The sequence below is a fragment of the Pistacia vera genome, unplaced genomic scaffold, assembly GCF_008641045.1.
Source record: "Pistacia vera cultivar Batoury unplaced genomic scaffold, PisVer_v2 Contig746, whole genome shotgun sequence".
NCBI classification, from domain to species: domain Eukaryota; kingdom Viridiplantae; phylum Streptophyta; class Magnoliopsida; order Sapindales; family Anacardiaceae; genus Pistacia; species Pistacia vera.
In genome coordinates, this window is record NW_022196608.1 from 134,561 (window position 1) to 153,666 (window position 19,106).

Here is a 19,106-nt window from a genome sequence, read left to right on the forward strand (position 1 = left end):
AAATACCAAAATTCGAACTAATTTTCCAGCTCTTTGTTTCAGTTCACAATGGCGCTCTCCTCCGCGTTTCGAGAAAGGCTCGAACACATGGAACACACCAGAAACCAACGCATTTCACTTCTCCAGGTCCTCACACCAAACCCTGACCCTATATTTCTTTTTGTTTACTGAGAAAATAGAGTTTGAAATAATATTTTTGGTGTAATTTCAGCTAGAGAAAGAAGTGCAAGCGAACAAGTCTCAAGTTTTAGTGTCGAAGCACGCGAGTATACGGTCAATGGAGCAAAGATGCCTTTTACTTGATCAAAAAATTGCGTCACAGAATTTCAAAATATCGTCTCTCAAGTCCGAGATTGAGATTTTGGATCCGAAGTACCAAGAAAGTGTAGAAAGATTGAGGTAAATATAAAGTATTTGTTTAGATTTCTGTCTTGTTTTCGTCGTTTGAAATGAACTGGATTGGATTGGATTGGATTACTTTTAGGGTTTTGAAGAGTGAGGTGGAAGAGCTGGAGATGATGGAGAAAGAGAAGGAGAGGTATTATGAGTTAAAAGGAATTGAAATGAAGGAGTTTCGGCAAAATGTGGAGAACTTTGTGGAAGGATATAGGTTACAAATTGAAGGATTGAGAAATAACATAAATAAGGTAAAATTATTGCATCTCATTTCTCCATACTTGAGAAATCAATCATGCTCTTATGATTTTATGAATGTTGTATGAGGAAATATTGAAAATCATACGATTGTAATTTGAACAGTACTGGATATGTTGCACCAAAAAGGGGCAATGGCTGAGAATTGGGCAGAATTGTAAGATTTTATTTCTGGAATTTGATATGTGCTTGCATTATATATATAGTTCTAAGTGGCTGAATAGGATCTGCTTGTTGGGGACCTGAGGCTATAAATTTGTAAGGTTAGGTATGGTTAAGAGCAAAATGGCATGTTTTAGGAATAATTTTTTAAACTTCGATCCATTTTTTAAAGAGACTACTGTCATGGACATGCATTCCCAAAGACATGGATTGCAACTTCTTGCTGGGTGATCATATTCATTTTTTTATCTGATCAGACACTGGTAGCTTTTCTAGCTGTGAAGACTTTATACTGTTCTATGTGTTAAAGTAGAGTATAGACTGATGTTTCCTCTGAAGGTAATTCTCAAGTGCTGCGTAATGCTATTACGAAGCAAGAATTTTCTTCTTACTGAAAATGGATTTGTAGTTTGTCATTGGTTTATGATGTTATGGTTACATTAGTTAAGGTTTTTGGAACATTTCACCATGCATATATATAGCTCAGAAACCGACTTAATTAGTCAGTTAGATGCATTCAGTTAACTCACATCTGATTGGAGCCATAATAATTTGAAGCTTCATGACTGAATGCAAAAGTTGAGAAGTGTGATTAAGTTTTTGTGAAATTGAGAAACTACAAACAAAGCTAATTTGACTAATGACCATGTATTCGTTAAAACATCGAATTGAGCTAAATTCTCCAAGTCTTCTTGGCTAAAGTGAGTTTTATATTAGTGGCTTCTTCTAGCTGATACTAAATTGATAGATAAAAGGAGTGAGAAAATGGAGTAATAACCAACCCTTGGGTGGTCGAGTGGTTTGATAGAAACTCTTGGGTGTATTACGCAAGATGTCTTGAGTTCAAATCCCTCTTCAGTTGTTAATAGGAATGGCCACTGGAGCTTTTAAGCGATCGGTAGTTGCAGGGTTTTGGGAATTAGTTGAGGTACGTAAAAGCTGGTTTAGACACCTCGGTCATAAAAAGAAAAAAAAAAAAAAAAAAGGAGTAATTAGGACAGAATTCTTATCAAAATGCTTGAAGCAATTTTCTGCATGTAGATACAACTGAAATTTTATGGTTTTGTTCCCTTCCTTATAAAGAACAAGGAATGTGTATTTCATTTTTATGACTGAGGCAAGAACACAGTGATAGTTTTATTTTTTACTGGCATGATAAAGCAGAATAGATTTGGTTATTTCAACTAGCTGAATTCAAAGTGATGATGTAGAATGGTTTGTTCTTGATGATAATGTGGAAGAACTTCTGTGTTAATTACACATCTTGATTCTAATCAAATAAAATTAAGCATTTGTTACTAATCTGATCTTTCTTTTAGCTCAACCTCACCGTCAAGGATCTTCAAGGCAACAATGGACATTTGAGTAATTCTGAATTGGCCGCAGCTGAGATGAGGAAGTCAGAACTTTTGGCTATGAAAGAGAATATGAACAGAAACTTAGCTTCTAATTACCATGTAAGAGCACAATTACAAAAGCAGCTTCAGAATGTGTTAATTTCACACAACCAAGAGAAAAGGGGACCATCCCAATTTATGTAAAGCAAAGGAATAAATTAGCCTGTAATGATCAAACGAGAAACCAGAGTGATGAGTGACAATAATAACAATTGTACAGAGACCAAAACCAAATATTGTTGTTGAAAACATTATTTTTTTTGTACCAAACTTGAACTCTATTTACCTTGAAATTTAACTTTAGAGTTTTGAGAGACTAGTTGAGATGCGCGCAAGTTGACTCGGACACCTCTCAATATCAAAAAAAAAAAATAGACAAGTTATGATTGAGATAGTGAAAAATGAAAGACCCAAATTCCTAAAATTAAATTAACCCGCTTTCAAAGGAATATAAAGAACAAATAATTTTATATTTTTAATATCAGATACTTTATTGTAATAAACATATCTATTCGGGGCCGTTTGGTTGGGGGTTATAGAGGATGACTGGGGTAATGTCATCTTATATTACTTGATTACCATGTTTGGTTGTCAAGTAATATAAGATACTGGTAATCTTCAAATACCAATAGTGATTATTATTGGTAGTATCGGAGGTAATCTGATTACCTCTATTTTCTTAGGTATTTTGAGATTATCAGGGTTATCTTTTTTTATTACAATTTTATCCCTTATTAATAAAAAAATTGGACAATAATACCCTTACTTTAAAACAAATTTACATTAATATCCTATTTCAATTTTACGCTTGTTTAATTAAAATTTTGAACAATAATACCCTTATGTTTATAATAATTTATAGACCACCACTGCCACCCAGCCACCACCGCTGACAACGGCCAACCACCATGGGTCGCCGCCGAAAAATAATCGGAGTCCCTAAAAAAGAACGAGACTCGGTGGGAGACTCCAGGAGGCTTCAATATGGCCGTTTTCGGCCATATTGATGGCAAAAAATGGCCAGATCCCTGGCCATTATAAGCCAGATCTGGATGAGATCTAGCCATTAACGGCCATGGACCTGGCCGTTAGCGGCCAGATCTATTCTGGCTGTAATAGATATGGCCTGATATGGCCGTTTTCGGCCATCAATATGGCCGGAAACGGCCATATCGAAGCCTCTTGGTCACGGTCAGCTGCTAATAGGGACTTTCAGAGACTTCCGATGGTGGTCTGCGGTTACGGCAGGTGGTGGGGGTGATTTCGTAATAAATTAGAGTTTTATATAAGCGGGGGTGTTTTAACTAAATATGAAATATTGGGGGTTAAAAAAAATTATTCAAAAATTAATAATAAAAATATATTATATTAATATTTGAAAAGGGGACAATTTGGTAATTTAAATAACATACCTACCAATTTATTCCCCGTCACCAAACATATTAATATAACATACCCACCAACTAACCAAACACATTTTTCTAAAGATTTCCAGTAATCTTCTAAGGTAATCTATCTTTCCAGTGATCCAACATTCCTAGTAATCTAACATTCCTAAACCAAACGCCCCATTCCAGTATTTCACCCAAGGTTTGCCTTAATGCGATTTCTTACCCAAAAGGTTTCAAAATATTATCTTTCCACCCAAACTTTATATTCCGTGAATACCTAAAATACATTTTACTTTTTCAATCGGCATTCGGTGAGTTACCAGGAACTAGGGTAAGAGGGATTTTATAAAGTGAAGGCTGCTGGATTAAATGGTGGTGACCGATTGAATATGTGCCACCGAAATCAATCAGAATTAGTTAGGAATAAGAAACCCTAGTTTTGCGATGGTCAACAATCGATGTTGAAATCAAGTGTCAAAGTGAGAGGGGTTTTATAAATAAGAGATCAAAGGTTACAAAAAGGATTTTTGCTGTCAGAATTGGCTTTGAGTGATAATGGAATATTAATTTTGAATGAGAAACTAAGGGTTTGCTTGGGAGTTTTATGGTAGCGGTTATGAGGGTAAACTATCGTAGCGGTTTTGAGGGTAAACCATCGTAGCGGTTTTGAAGGGTTTTTAGTAACGGTTTTTAAAATACCCAACCTGTGCTTGGGAGTTTATTTTCCAACGGTTCTGACAGTTTTTTAAAATAATAAATTTACATATATGCCCATAAAAATACCACAACTTCAACCAGTATTTGAGAGTTTTTTTTTTTAATTACCAATACTTAGTATCAAAGTTCATTCCAAGTTTAATTTATTTGTAAGTTCTTTCATTGTATATTATTTAATTCATCACACAATCATTCGAAATTTGTCATTGTAAGAGAATAAATATGCTGCCACAATGTTGGACTTCACAAATTATCAATATAACAGCCGCAACAGCATTTCTAAAAAATAGTTTTTTGTTCTTTTCTTCAATCAGTGAAGCAAAACCATCAAAAACAAACTTTATTTAACAAATTGACAAAGATTCAATCAATCACCTAAACGCAAATAGAAAGAATCAAATAGAGGAAAAACCACCTAATTTTATTAAAAAACTGGTAAAGAAATGCAATTAAATTGTATACAGCCTGCAGAGGAGTTTACCAGATTAAAAGAACAAAAAATTGAAGGGGAAAATAAAGAAGAAAGAAAGAAAAACCTTCATATCTCTAACGAAGGATTAGAAAGCCTAAGATAAAAGATTCAAAAGCATTGTAACAATCATCTAAAAGTTGAAGATTGAACGACGTTTGAAGAAATTTTTAAACCAGCAAAGGGATTATTGTATATGAATAATAGTGGAAAGGAGTTTTTTTGGGATAAAATTTTTAAACCAATCAAAACACTCTGATTTAGAGTGTTTTATAAACCCCTCAAAAATATATTACACTAGTTTTGAAGGGTTTTTAACTCAGTTAAAACCAGTCTATAATTAATAGTTTTTAAACATCTCAAAACAAGTCTAATTAAAAATCCTCCAAAATCAGTAAAAAAAAACACTCAAACAAACACCATTAAGCCAAACCTTAAATTATTGATTTGAGTAGATACTGCCACGTGTTAATTATACTCTCAGCTGTCCGTTGGTTGTGGTGTACAGAATTTACATCTCCCTGTCTCTAGAACCTTCTTTTTAAGATGAAAAGAAAAACCCTAAAATTTTAAAGGTTCAAATTTGGCTCTCCATTTTCCTTTCTAAGTTCTGGCATTTTCCATTCCACGTTCACCCAAAAACTCTTATAAATTCTCTCTCTACGCTCTTCTCCTCTCATTGCAAATTGAGTGAAAACAAAGGAAAAAAATGGCAGAAGAATTGGCGTTAGATTTGGAAGAGCTTAGACAACTACAGAGCATAGCAAAGAGGCCGAGAGTTGTTTCTTTTATCGACTCTGAGATTCGCAACTTGGAGAAGGTTTTCATTTTTTCTTTTTCTTTTCTTCATGTTTTATTCATTTACTATTCGAGATTTTCGCTTGTCATTCTGTTTTTTTTTTTTTCCAATTATTTTGCTATTGAAGAAAAAATATAACATGCTCTATGTTCTTTATTTGTTACTGAATACTGAAGACAGTTGTCTGCTCGAAATGATTTCGTGTTTGGTTGTAGCCTTCATTTGAATCCATGGAAAACAACAAAATTTGTTTAATGTCTGATCTTGCCCAAGACAAAGTTTGATCAAGATGGTTTGTTTTAGTACACTGCTATATTTGAAATTTCGTTGAGATGTTTGATCAAGTTGGCCAGAAATGTGCAGGCTTGTGATTTTTCACTTTACATTAACAATGCCTTCAATTGCATATTTGTTATTCGATCCATATAGGATGAGCCATTTTTTTATTTTACTGGTAATGCTACAATGCTCTTGATTATTAATTTTCTGACCTTTATTTTTTATTTTTTGGGTTTATAGTTGTCAAAACAGGCTGCTAATGTCCCTGTTTCACAAACTCCAACTCCAATTCCTGCACCAGTTAAGGTGCCTTATAATCCAGCACCAAGTTATGTTACGCTTGCGTCTTTCAGTTGGGATCAGGACAACGAGAAAGTCAAGGTATCAAAGCAATTGTTTATAGAGATTATAAATGTCTTGATATTTCACTGTTGCAATTGGAGCTGAAATGAATTTTTTTTTTTAATCTTTTCTTCCATCCGTAGATATATATCTCTTTAGAAGGAGTTGAGCAGGACAAAATGGAAACTGATTTTAAGCAGATGTCGTTTGATGTCAAATTCCATGATGTCAAAGGAAAGAATTATCGGTTAACCATTCCGAAGTTGAACCAGGAGATTGTTCCAGAGAAATGTAAGGTGGTTGTTAAACCTGCTAGAGTTATCATTACCTTGATCAAAGCTTCCAAAGGGAACTGGTTAGACTTGCATTTCAAAGAGGACAAGGTAAAAACAGATAAATGCAAGAGATGGGGTTTTTCGTTTCATGTTGTAATAGAGGAACACTTTCGACTAATGTTTGTACTTTGTTTTTCCGGTCTTACAGCTGAAGCCAAATCTGGATAAGGAACGCGATCCAATGGGTGGAATTATGGACTTGATGAAGGTGAGTTCACTTCATGGTTATTTGATATCTATACAAATTGTTGTTTATGGGTGTGCCATAATCTGTGGTGAATGCTAAATATATATATATTTTTTTCTGTACATTATGAATTGAAAACTACAGAATATGTACGAGGAAGGGGATGAGGAAATGAAGCGAACGATTGCAAAGGCTTGGACTGATGCGAGATCCGGTAAAACGGCCGACCCTCTATCAGGGTATCGCTAAATCAAATTAGACAAAGTTAATATCATTGAACATAGAGGGGGTTGATCTCACTTTGTAGTAGTACTCTGATAAGGCATGGCTTTTTGTGTTACTACGGGTATGTGGGAATGTTAATTGATTAGTACTTGTTTTGCGTATTTTGGGGGTGTTGATCCGCGTTTTAACTTGTAAGATCCTTGTTTTCAAGTATTTTGCCTTAGTAGATTAATACAATTTTCTTTTTCTTGTGCAACTATCGGAATGGTAAATTTCAACTACACCTAGTTGCTTGTGTCGTGACTCCTGAAATAATTTGATGATACTAAAACCAAATTCAGGCACTTCCATTGGCTGTCAGACCTATCGTTAATTAGAAATTTGGTTTGATCGAAAATTATGTTGTGTTTAATTTATATTGGTTGATTAGCAATGCAGACAGTGTTTTGGCAAAGTGGTTGAGTCTTGGGTTGATCGGCAGATCGGGTCAAACCGGTGATGTCAGAATGCATGAGTTTAAAATTTAGCAAAAGTACTTTTAAAAATTACAAATAAATTTTTACAGGTTTGAAATTTTGCACAAAAATACTCGAAATTATATTGTCGGTGTCAACAACTGACGTTGAAAACACATCCTATCACTACAAAAACTCTTCTTAGCTTTTCATTCTCGTCGTTGATTTATTTTTATAATTTTCGGTTTCACTTACTAGAAATCACCTTTGTTACCACCTTTCGAGTTATTGACTCTTTCTCTTTAAAACCTCCAACATCATAACCACAAATTGTTCGCCAATCGTCGTTCTAATTTTTAGGATTTATGATTTATCATAAACAATAAAACTGGTAATCTAGCCCGGTGAAGGCCTCGAGTACCGATTCAACCGGTCGGGCCGAGCTGGGTTTTAAAACACTGAACACTGATACAGACGTCGAAGAAAAATACATTTCTATGACACAATTTAATAAACAAAACGTCGGCCAAACTTTGACCTGCAATCAAGTGGGATATGGAGAAACTGCGTAATTGTGTGCTTAATGAAAATTGTAACAATGCCTATTCCGCAAATAGAATGGAGCTTCAGCGTGATTGAAGGTGAAATTTTTTTGCATGATATGATATAAATTATTAAAACCAATCAGCCCTCGCTCTAATAATAACTAACAAAACCATATAAGACAATGGCTAACCTGAATATGTTCAGTCACCGCACCAAAACAACATAACGGAACACATACATCCGTGGGTATTTGGAACACATTACTCTTAAATACTCATTGACCACCTAGTGACAAATAATGTTACAAAGGTTTAACAATTTGTCAACCACGGATTATTACATCTATCAAATTAAAGGCTATCAGCAACGGGGTACCTTCATTGGAGTATCTGACTACCATAATCTTCATTGAACTTATCATATCGGTGAGCGTAGAGATGAGCCGATGGTCTTGTGTTCTTCAAAGCAGCCTCTATATCTTCTGCTCTAATTGGCCCAACTTTTGGTAGTTCTGTAAAAAAAAAAAAAAAAAAAAGAGACAAAGATGTCTTGTTACTAGCTCAGATGAATGAACAATCTTATTGCTAAGTTTTCTATCTGAAAGTGTTAATGAAAGGGAGAAAAGGATAATTATGCAACATGTCCAGCTCTCCCTGCCTGCAAAGAAAGTAAAAAGAAGCCACTTCTCTGTACAACCTATTTGTATAACTTTAATGTTGTTTAGATATGCTTACATTCAAGATAGTTCAAAATTTCACGAATAAATAGGCTGGAAGAAACTGAAAAGAAGAATAAAAGAAGAAATAGTGAAGCACCGCCCTCTTTGCCTCGTTCTTGAATTTATTCGATGCAGTAACATGGTAATGTCTATCAAGTGTAGGGGAACCAATAATATACAGTAATCAGCTTCTGCAAATTATTTCTCTTGGAATTGTCTATATGTTGTTCAAGTATGAGAGGTAATTTTTCTAAATATATTTTCCCTTGGGAGGAGGAAATGGGTATAATGTATAATTCAAAGAACATAGTTTCAGGAATCATACCATCCTCAGGAACTACGTCCTGCCTGTCTTCAAGGAGTGCCATTACTCGTCTCAGGGGCTGCATTGCTGTCTCTTTGCAGAGTAACCGGATATCTGAACCTGAATATCCTTCAGTCCTTTCCACTAATACATCATAAGGAAGGCCCTCCTCATCAGCCTGCGAAGGCAAGAGTTCTTCTAACATGGCTCTTCTCGCTTCTGGTTCAGGCAAAGGTACAAGGATCTTATTGACCGTGGTTAAAGGATCAATATTATTGATAATCGGATCTTAAGTTGCATAATCTGCTGCTGAATTGTGTGGAACACTGCCATCATAATACTAAATTACGTGGCAACCAAGACTGACACAGGTGAGAAGTACTATACCCCAACATACATGATTTATATGGCAACTATGAAATGCTGTATAAGCCAAACCTGAACCTCTACACACGACCTCTTAGGCTTCCACAATAGCTAGTTTTGAAAGAAATGAAAGTAAAAAAATATTTGAATACTTGATGAGGTCTGAGAAAATTGTTTGGTAACAGCATCATCAAAAGCTTCCACACATAAGCAAAAGTTTTAACAGTTAACCACAATAATACGATTTCCTCAAGTCATTAAAAATTAACATTCAGAAAAGTGAAATATTAAGACCTAATCCTTTTCATTGTATCTAAAACTTCAGTATAAATCCCATCTAGTTATGATGAGGAAATTCGTCATAAATTTATCTATCAAAAGGATACTCGCTTCTCGAGACGCCGAAGCATGGCTGCATCTAATTCCCAAGGAAGATTTGTTGCCGCCAAGACAAATACAAGTTCATCAGTCCGTGTCAAACCATCCATCTGCAATCTAATCCAAGTGAATAATTTGATAAACTAAAGTTGAAATTTTATTATGGTTTCATTTTAAGCAATTCTCACTGAAGAGCTGAAATGCAGACAGTTCATTTCAGCACCACAATTTGGAAAAAATATTATCCCTGATTATGTCAATTACACAAATAAAAAAATTTAAATACAGAATCGAAAAACTGACATGGTTGAAGCGGCATGGCCAGGAATGATGACATAAATGCAGCTGAGGTATTATTTGGAACAGGTAAGCAAGTAGTAATGGATAGATATTAGAAAATCACCTGTATCAGTAGCTCAGTTTTCAGACGCCTACTAGCTTCATGCTCACTGCGTCCTTCACCACGTTGACTGATTATTGCATCAATTTCATCCAGAAATATAGTTGAAGGAGCATGGTGCCTTGCAAGTTCAAATAATACCTTTATCAACTTTTCTGAATCACCTGCAATGTCATATAACTCCATAATTAGATGTACTTGTAATATGATATGGCAAATTGTCTTAAAGAAAAGGTACATATCATATGCCATAAGTTCTTTTTACTTTTTAAACAGAAGTTAATAAAGTGATAAAACAACACCTCCAAAAAGAGATATCTATGTTAAGCAGCAACATATCACTATGATATTTCACACCTTCCAAATACAAAATATGGTACTTGTAAACCTGTTTCATCAAGAATGCCTTATCTAAAATACTGGTAGTTCAACTTCTCAAAACTTCTTATTTGATTAATCTGGTTAATAATTTTATAGTATGCTATAATCAAACAAACTGAAGATAAGATGTAGAGATCAGAGCTATACAACTTTTAGCTCATTTATCTATCACCAATCAAAAACCACAACCCAATTAAGTCCTGTCCTGAGAAACATAAGAACATGCTATTTTTGGGTCTTACAGCTTCCTCAGTAGATTTCTGGAAATCAAGCCAATCTTGAAATGCCCCCTCTTTACCTCTTTCATATCACAGAATTAAATTATGCCCAATCCTCACTCACAGTCTTTTCTGTAACAGTTAATTATATAATTTGAGACCATCAAAAGTGAATCTACAACACTTTTATTACATATAACAGACAAATTATAGATAATGTACATTTTCATCCCTCGGTTTGAAAATCTAGAAAAGACCAAGCATGATAAGAACATCTAGCAAACTTTGACATACCACGCCATTTGCTGACAACAGAAGATGCTGAAATATTGAAAAATGTAGTCTTACACTCTGTTGCAACAGCCTTTGCAAGCATTGTCTGAAACATCAAAATAGAAATTTATTTTGTAACTAATACCCAAAAGAAAAATGATAATGAGCACCATCAAGACAAGACTGTTAATTTTGCTCAGCCCAGAATCTCTCTTATCCAGCACTAGCAAAGATTGTGCCCTTCTGCAGAAAACAGCCATTAGATTCTAGCCAACCATGGACAAGCCCCAACCACCAAAGTCTAGGGGTTGGTTTTAATTACCCATTTCATACACGTCCCTGTATAGCATGCAAATAACGTGTCCTTCCACATGGAGCACCATGAAAAAGCATGTATGTTCATAGAATAGAGACTTTATGACTAGCCATACAGATGATCCTCTTGGTCATAATGGCTCATACAATAATATCTATCTGACTTTATGGATGCACAAAAATCCCTGAAATGTCTCTACTCTAGATTCAAATGTTGGCAATAAATACACTTCCTTTCTAAATCCGTTATTCCAGCAAAAAAATGGAAAATCTACATTCATCCAATAACTTAAAACCCCTAAATTTTTGGCTTGAAAGCAAGCATACTACTAAGTTGAAATGGGTGTCTAGAAGGACAAGCAGTTCTCATAATCACCTGATTAACATCCTCAAATTTTACAAGATCTAGAAAACAAGAGGAAGTGGGGAAACATTATTTAGGTGAAAAACAAGTTCCATGAGGATATGTAAAACTTACTAAAGATAGCAACTCTGTCAAAGATAACAGATGAATAGAAAATGTCATAAAATATATAAAGCAACAAGCAAAATAACAAAAATTATTACCAATATAATTTAAAAAAAATAATTTAACAAACCTTTCCTGTTCCTGGTGGGCCAAAAAGAAGAATACCCTTCCATGGTGATAGAAGGCCAGTAAAATACCTAGAAGAAGGAAAAAAGTAAGCTTCATTCAAAAACTTAAAGTTATATTACATAAATTTCTAACAAGTTTGTGCTCTCATTTATTAAACCAAATTGACAGTTCAAAGGGTCAATGGAAAAGTTTCTGAATGTTTCATATATTAATTCTACATAGGGCACAAACATGCTCAAACAAATAAAAAGTTCTTATGAATTGAAAACATGTAGAGAATCAGCAACATCCATGTTCCAGTTACAGAAGCAGAAATATAGGTGACAGATAAACCAACAGTATTCTAAAGAAAAGCTCAGTTGTTGAGTGAAACAATTACATTAATAAATAAATATTTCTTGTAACGCTGAAATATTCAATTCTATGAACATATCCTCATTGAAGAGAAAAGGAGTAGAAGATTTGAAATAAATTCATGCAATGACATAAAAGGCCAAGATGAAATTACTTGGGATATTTTATCGGCATGACAACTGCTTCTTTAAGTAAACGTTTGGCATTCTCTAGCCCCTTGATGCTTTCCCACTTAACATCTGGACTTCCACGAATTATATCCCTGCCGTAAGGTGCAATTTTTTATGGTATGGACAACATTAAATCAGCAAAGAATAAGTTAAAAGGCAAAAAATTTACCTTGCAGAAATTAAGAATGCAGTAGAAGTAAAAAGTTACATTACCTACATAAACTCTCAGCTAAAGCACGAGTTTCAGTTGATTCAAAAGAAGGAAGCAGTGGCTTCTGCCTAAAACAGCCAATATCAAAATCAGCAAGTTCTCAAATGAATAGGCATCATGCTAGCAGTTTCATGTTTTAAAACAATTATTAAAAAAAAAAAAAAAAAACATAAGAAGCAAAAATGATGACTGTATCATATCATATCTTCTTATGTTAAATCTTTGACATAACTCATCAGACAACAAACATTATGAAATTAATAGCATCAGAAACTACTGATTGACATTTTAGAACTGGCATGAAGTTTGTCAGAAGAAAAAATTTCACAAATTGGTGCTACTTAATTTAAGAAAGTGAGGAGTATCACAAATACTTCAATTTTACGAAAACAAAATATTAAATTAAGGGCTCTTACAGTATCCCATTAGTTCCATTCGACAAATCTCCATTCAGGTGCGTTGCGCTCCTAGCCTGTAATAACAATATAAAAAAAAAAAAATCAGCTCTTAAAGCACTAGAAAAGTCTCACCATCATGGGAAGATAAAGCAAACCGCAATACCTGGTTCTGATACTGCTCGTAAATGGACATCTCTCTCTGAACATGGCCATTGCCATTTGATGAACTCCCATTAGAAACTGGCTTTTCAGTGCTTTGACCATTTTGTGATGATTCCGTTGGCTTCTTTCTCCCAAACTTGGCATCATAAAACATTTTAAAATCCTATAGATAAACATGGTAGCTTAAAAGAAATGCACAATGCAGCGTTTCTTTTACGGATTCATCAATTGCATCACAATTCACCAACAAGAAAACAAGGCCAAAGAACTACTTTGACCAATACACTTAAGCAAAAGCTAGTAATCTACCATCAAATAACTTCTCAGATTTCATATAAACAAAGACATGCATGTCAGTTTGTTAAACAGAGTTAAAATAGATCGACGATTTATCAGTAAGACATTAACAACTCAGAAAATAAGAATATGAATTTGAATTACATTATCCAGCTCTTAAAATGACGTCAGCCTTACTAACCAAACAGTGACACTCAGTTCAACATTCTAAACGTCATTTTCTCCATTCAAAAAATTGACGATCTATTTCAACACTTCCGGAATTTAACTGTCTTTTTCTCCTCAAATTTCTCAACAGCCAAACAAACAGAGTAATAACTGACATCAATCACACACAAACACATGAACAAAAGAAAAAGAACATAAAAAATTTAGTACCTGAAATGACCAGCGAGTAACGGAAGGTTCATCGGCCATTGCTGATAATTTTGAGAGGAGAAGCAAAAGAGAGATCTCAAATAACTTCTCTCTCCTTCGTTCTCTCTCTCTCTCTGTGTCGCTCGCTTGTCAGTTCGATTGCCAGTGAAAACTCGCACGAGGTTCTACACTATTTAGAGAAGAGGAGAAAAGAGTAGAAGGAAAAGCATGTGCTTTTATAAATCAATTTATCGAAGAATAAGCTTCGTTTGGTTCAAAATTGGGAATACTACTCTTAGTATTCCCAAAAAACTTAAATAGTAAAATATCTAAAAATTCTCATTTTTTAGAATACTACTTTCAATATTATTCAATTTTTTTAAACCCTCTAAATTTGTTAATTTAATTAAATACTCCTAAATATTTTTTAAAAAATTACAAAAACACCCCAACAATCCACATTTACCAGAATCCGGCCAACCATCGAAAAATGGCCGGAATCTGATAGAATGACGTACTACCGGTTGAATCTGGCCGGTAGTGTGCCGATCTAGCCTTTTTCGGCCAGATCTAAGGCCAAAGATCTGGCCGTTGACGGTCGGATCTTTGGCCTTTAACGGTCGGATCTTTGGCCGTAACAGTCGGTCATGACGGCCAACAAACAGTCGTCGTTGACCATTTGTTGGCCGTCGTTCAGAGCAAATACGGCCAGATCTGGCTGTTGACGACCAGATCTGGCCTTTTCCGGCCAGATCCACCGTAGATCTGGCCGGAAAAGGCCATAGCGGCGCATGACCGGCAAGATCCAGCCGGTCATGCGCCGATAAGATGACTCCAGCCACCTCCGGTGGTGGTGGCTGGCTGGGGGTATTTGAGGGTGGGTTAGGGGTGTTTTTGTTAACTTTTAATGTTTTATTATAGGGGGTATTTTGTAAAAAAACAAACATAAGGGGCATTTTAAATTTATAAATCCTACCTCGTAATACCCGTCCAATTCAACTTTTTTTTAACTTTTTTCAAAAAACTTTTCTCAAAAAACTTTTCTCAAAACCCCCAAATTTTGAACCAAACGAAGCCTAAGTCTCGTCTGTAATGTGACTCCAGAGTAGCATTCGTATAATCGTATTTTCTGAAATAAATTATATCATATCTGAAGCTTTTTGTATTTTCTTTAATTAAGAAAAAAATCGTGAATTTAACAAAAATATTTATTATTAAATAGATATTTGCTGAGTTGTCAATGTTCTTTTGCAAGCAAAACACTTGGAAGACACGAGGTATTTGTTACGTAACCGTATCCACAAATCACGACCAATCGAATTGGGGGTTGGATTCAAAAGTCTGAACTACCTGTCACTTCAACGGAAATATTTATTTTGATTTATTTATATCAGGCCGTCTGTCGTTGTTACTTGTTTGGTCCTTTAAAAAAATGCAAAATGCAAAAACTGAATCGGACGGAAAATTGATTAACTGAAAAATCGATTCGGTTATGGTTTAAAGAATTCAAAAAATCAGATTTTAGGTTTGGTTTCCAATTTGAGTGAAATTGAAAACCGATTAATTGAAATCAATTTTACTAACTGGTTTACTAATATATATATATATAATCCCTAAACGGCTAAACCTAAATCCCAACATTAGTTGAGATTCGATTTCTTTAACAGTTTTGTTATTGTAGGCATTTAATAAAAAACATGATTTAATTTTTATAAATTTCTAACATTTAATTTTTATTTGGCCAGAAATTGGGAGAGCTACTCGTATTAACTTAATATTGGTTTCCGTTTTCCACTTGTGGAGTTGTATTTGCACAATTTCTTTTGTTGCTTTCCATTGAGACTTAGTTATTTTGTTGTTTTATTATGGATGTTTCATTACAAACTTTTATTTTTGTTACATTTTGGACTTTTATTTGTATCAATTTTTAATGTATTGTTAGTTGTGGTCAATGGATATGTATTGTTGATGCTTACAGTTTAATTCAAGAAAAAATTAAAAAAAAAAAAAGGTTTAATCTAATTTAAGGGGAAAATAGGTTCAAAACTGGTTAACCGGTTTTTTGGTTAACTAAAAAATAGGTTTTCCCTCCAAACTGGTTTGGTTTCAGTTCAGGAATTTTCCTAAACCGAAAAGCCGATTTGGTTAACCACTTTTGAACACCCCTAGTCGTTGTTGTGCTTGGCCGCTGCTAATTTAGTATGGGTTGTGACTAGGAATAGCTCGGTCAATTAATAAATGTAAGGAGCTTGACAGAGTGAATGTGTGATCTTTTAAGGGAAATTTATCTAAGTGTTTGAAAGATCCAGCATGCATGAAGAGTGGTGGAGATGGAGAATGAAAGCATGAAAGCATGGATTAAAAAAAACGGTTTACATGCAAAGCTTGGATATGAGATTATACCTACTCCTTTGCTTTGGATTGATGAAGATTAGCTTCAAAAGGATGAAACCTCCACACTTTAACACCACCTTGAGAGGATTAGAGAGTGGCCTTGGCTAGGGAGAGAGAGCTTTTAGTTTGTGTTTGAGTGAACAAGTGAATAATGAACAAAAATGCAACCTTTTGCACTTATATATACTTGGGCTATTTTGCAATTATTTATTTTTCACTTCCAAGCCCAATAAAATCTTATTTTATAAAGGGACCCCACGAATTTAATATGCTACCCTTTGAATAATCAATATTATTCAAGGGCCCATGTAAACTAAACTAGTTTACATTAACAACCCATAAATTTACCCTTTTTACCCTTTAACTATTAAAAGGTTATTTTTGTTCATCTCATTAATCTTAACACTTTAAGATATAATAATTAAATATAATTAATTATTGCTTGACCATTTTAACCCTTAAAATGTCACAAATTGTTTTCTATGTAACTATTACTATAGAAATCCCGTTATTACCCTCGGAAGGTGCTAGCCCTCTTCGGATAATCATTTCTCTCTCTCATCATTCTCTAACTTCTCAAGGCTATTGGTGTGACCATGTAGGTCCACCGTGGATTAGCCGTGAGCCGGTTCTGGATGAATCCGGAAACCCGTCCGGAGGCCCAACGACTATGGTAAACATCTAGCAATGTGCCATAGTCCCTAAACCACGATGAAGAAATACTTCATCGAACCCATTTCAGATCATACGTACCATGCAGGTAAAGTCCCTCCATTGAGATATCCTAATCGAGTATGGATTCATGGAACGTCAAAATCCTAAACTCGATCTTCTACCGAATTGTCGATCAATATGTCCGGAACTTGTCATCACAAACTTACTTTTGTATGACTAATAATAGACTCTGGCCAGAGATTCAGTTTTCCGACATTTATCGATGTTCGTCTAGGAACTCGAATCCGGATGGAGTCAGCGGTACTCCCGATCCTATATTTCCGAGTCAATGGATCCCCTCTTGACCATCGTTCGTTTCCGCATATGAACAACGCATGACCAAATAGGCTTTATTGTACGAAACATGATTAGTCTCGTACTTATACACCGTATGAACCATACGCATCCATATCGGATCCGACTACAATGTCTCAGGTCAAAGGACTACATCGTGCACTGATATAACCAAACGATAAATCATTGACTACATGCTTTTCCAAGTGATTTGTCGTTATTCGGTCACGTTCGAAAAACAGTTCACCAACCGTTAATCCATACCAATGCCCCAGTGACATGACTATCATCGTCATCCGTACTTATATCAACTCATGATATCTTTCGGAAGCATCCGGTATGCCTACTGTACAATATAGTTGCCCAAATTTATATTGCTTCCGTAGGGAACCCTTTTCGATAATTCATTTACCTATTAAATGAATCATCTGGACAATTCATATACATACTTTATTTTAAATGCATGACTGAATAAAGGAAGCAATTTACATATATGAATTGAAGAACTCTTTCTTCTATTATTTATGATATATATAGATACAAGACAAAATGCTCTGAAACCGATAACATGAATGGTTTCTAAGGCATACACTAATATACACTAACAGTGTTATGTGTGATTTTTCCATTAAGCTCGGATAAGTTAGAGTTTTGCGAGGTGATAGTTCAATTTAGAATCAGCTCTGCTCAACACTTGTCCAACCTAGCATAAGCTTGTTGAGGTATAGCTCGACCCAACATAAACTAGTCGCGACCAATCTTGACAGTTGTTCAAGCAAATCACAGATAAGCTCAGATCCTAGATATTTCAGAAGAGATCAGATCAATAGCAATAATGGCACGATCTTGGCGCTCAATCGCGAAAATATCAGAGTTGCATTTCAATCTTAATTGTAATTCCTTTAATTAGGCTATTTCCTTTGTAAAAAAGCTTGTATATAAACCCCCTCCAATGATGGAAGAGGGGTTAGCAAATTGTTCTTGACATTAGACTATTTTCTTGTAAGCTCTCTAAGCAAATAAGAAAAATAGTGGACGTAGGCTCAAGATTCAAATTGGCTAAACCACTTTAAAAACCTTTTGTGTTCTTCACTTTACTGTTTTACATTCATTGCATTACTCATTATCTTTAATCACGTACACATCAATTTCGGTTCCACCAAGGTCAATCAGATCACTCTAATTGGTGTAATTCTTGCATCAACATTTTTGCACTAAAAGGAGGGCTTCCGCCTACTTTCAAAAGTTCTGGCAATCAATTTCAGTGACCCATCTAAAAATTCAAATGGAAAACCACCACTAGGAACCACGACAACGTGGAAACTACCAATCAGGAGCATCAGACTACTCATCTAGGTTGACCACCAATTCCACCAGTGCAGTAGGTCACAAATCAGTAGGGGGTAGGGATGTCAAATCCCAAGAATAGCCAATTGATGGAAATGATAAGGATGATGTTTGCATAGGTGGTGCAACAGAATGTGGCTGAACTAAGGAATCAGCAACTAGCTCACTAGAACCTTGATTAGCCAAATTCACGGAGGTTACTCCAAGGGGCCCCATTGGCTCGGCCAATGACCAATTTGGCTCGTTGGCAACAAGGAGCAACCATCACCCCTAACACCACAAGGCGCATTCTGCTCACTAGCGTGAATCCCACAGGCAAGTTAACCCCGGGAGGCGACCAGTAAAACAACCTACGGGGAAAAATGAACCCTATGGTTTGCAAAGGGATGCTCGCCCTAATCGACGAAACAATCAATGCCAGCGTGCCAGTTCTAACCCACGGCAAAGGCGGGGTCAAACCTTGCAAACTCGCGAGTTCAGTCATGCGTGCCAATCAAGC

General features: G+C 35.2%; 3 protein-coding genes across 4 annotated transcripts; 2 read left to right on the forward strand and 1 right to left on the reverse strand.

Moving 5' to 3' along the window:
* Nucleotides 1-47: 47 nt before the first annotated feature.
* Nucleotides 48-722, forward strand: LOC116115584. The gene is made up of 3 exons (XM_031401718.1): nt 48-126; nt 212-399; nt 485-722. Exons 1-3 carry the CDS (start codon nt 49-51, stop codon nt 720-722), a joined length of 504 nt encoding a protein of 167 aa, XP_031257578.1. The 5' UTR covers nt 48.
* A 4,602-nt stretch (nt 723-5,324) lies between these two features.
* Nucleotides 5,325-7,038, forward strand: LOC116115587 (calcyclin-binding protein). The gene is made up of 5 exons (XM_031401721.1): nt 5,325-5,610; nt 6,109-6,249; nt 6,354-6,593; nt 6,694-6,753; nt 6,877-7,038. Exons 1-5 carry the CDS (start codon nt 5,500-5,502, stop codon nt 6,979-6,981), a joined length of 657 nt encoding a protein of 218 aa, XP_031257581.1. The 5' UTR covers nt 5,325-5,499; the 3' UTR covers nt 6,982-7,038.
* A 1,090-nt stretch (nt 7,039-8,128) lies between these two features.
* On the reverse strand, nt 8,129-14,080 carry LOC116115578 (katanin p60 ATPase-containing subunit A-like 2). Of its 2 annotated transcripts, XM_031401710.1 has the most exons (12): nt 13,880-14,080; nt 13,206-13,367; nt 13,061-13,116; nt 12,647-12,712; nt 12,418-12,525; nt 11,911-11,977; nt 11,018-11,102; nt 10,128-10,288; nt 9,733-9,834; nt 9,002-9,224; nt 8,334-8,469; nt 8,129-8,243 (listed from the first exon to the last, which is right to left on the reverse strand). In XM_031401710.1, the coding sequence occupies exons 1-11, from the start codon at nt 13,916-13,918 to the stop codon at nt 8,336-8,338; spliced, it is 1,203 nt and encodes a 400-aa protein (XP_031257570.1). In that variant the 5' UTR covers nt 13,919-14,080; the 3' UTR covers nt 8,129-8,243; nt 8,334-8,335. The 2 variants fall into 2 exon arrangements, with proteins under 2 accessions (XP_031257570.1, XP_031257571.1); XM_031401711.1 differs by having other exon boundaries at nt 8,130-8,469; nt 13,206-13,340; nt 13,880-14,078.
* Between the last annotated feature and the right edge of the window lie 5,026 nt (nt 14,081-19,106).

What these genes read in the sequence shown, in the direction of transcription:
- LOC116115578 (XM_031401710.1), bottom strand. Translation starts at nt 13,918, where the DNA reads ATGGCCGATGAACCTTCCGTTACTCGCTGGTCATTTCAG. An exon ending in TTACTCGCTGGTCATTTCAG is followed by an intron (nt 13,368 to 13,879) that starts GTACTAAATTTT and finishes GTTTATCTATAG; the next exon opens with GATTTTAAAATGTTTTATGA. An exon ending in AATGGAACTAATGGGATACT is followed by an intron (nt 12,713 to 13,060) that starts GTAAGAGCCCTT and finishes TGGCTGTTTTAG; the next exon opens with GCAGAAGCCACTGCTTCCTT.
- LOC116115587 (XM_031401721.1), top strand. Translation starts at nt 5,500, where the DNA reads ATGGCAGAAGAATTGGCGTTAGATTTGGAAGAGCTTAGACAACTACAG. An exon ending in TGCATTTCAAAGAGGACAAG is followed by an intron (nt 6,594 to 6,693) that starts GTAAAAACAGAT and finishes CCGGTCTTACAG; the next exon opens with CTGAAGCCAAATCTGGATAA. An exon ending in GAATTATGGACTTGATGAAG is followed by an intron (nt 6,754 to 6,876) that starts GTGAGTTCACTT and finishes TGAAAACTACAG; the next exon opens with AATATGTACGAGGAAGGGGA.
- LOC116115584 (XM_031401718.1), top strand. Translation starts at nt 49, where the DNA reads ATGGCGCTCTCCTCCGCGTTTCGAGAAAGGCTCGAACACATGGAACAC. An exon ending in AACGCATTTCACTTCTCCAG is followed by an intron (nt 127 to 211) that starts GTCCTCACACCA and finishes GTGTAATTTCAG; the next exon opens with CTAGAGAAAGAAGTGCAAGC. An exon ending in GAAAGTGTAGAAAGATTGAG is followed by an intron (nt 400 to 484) that starts GTAAATATAAAG and finishes GATTACTTTTAG; the next exon opens with GGTTTTGAAGAGTGAGGTGG.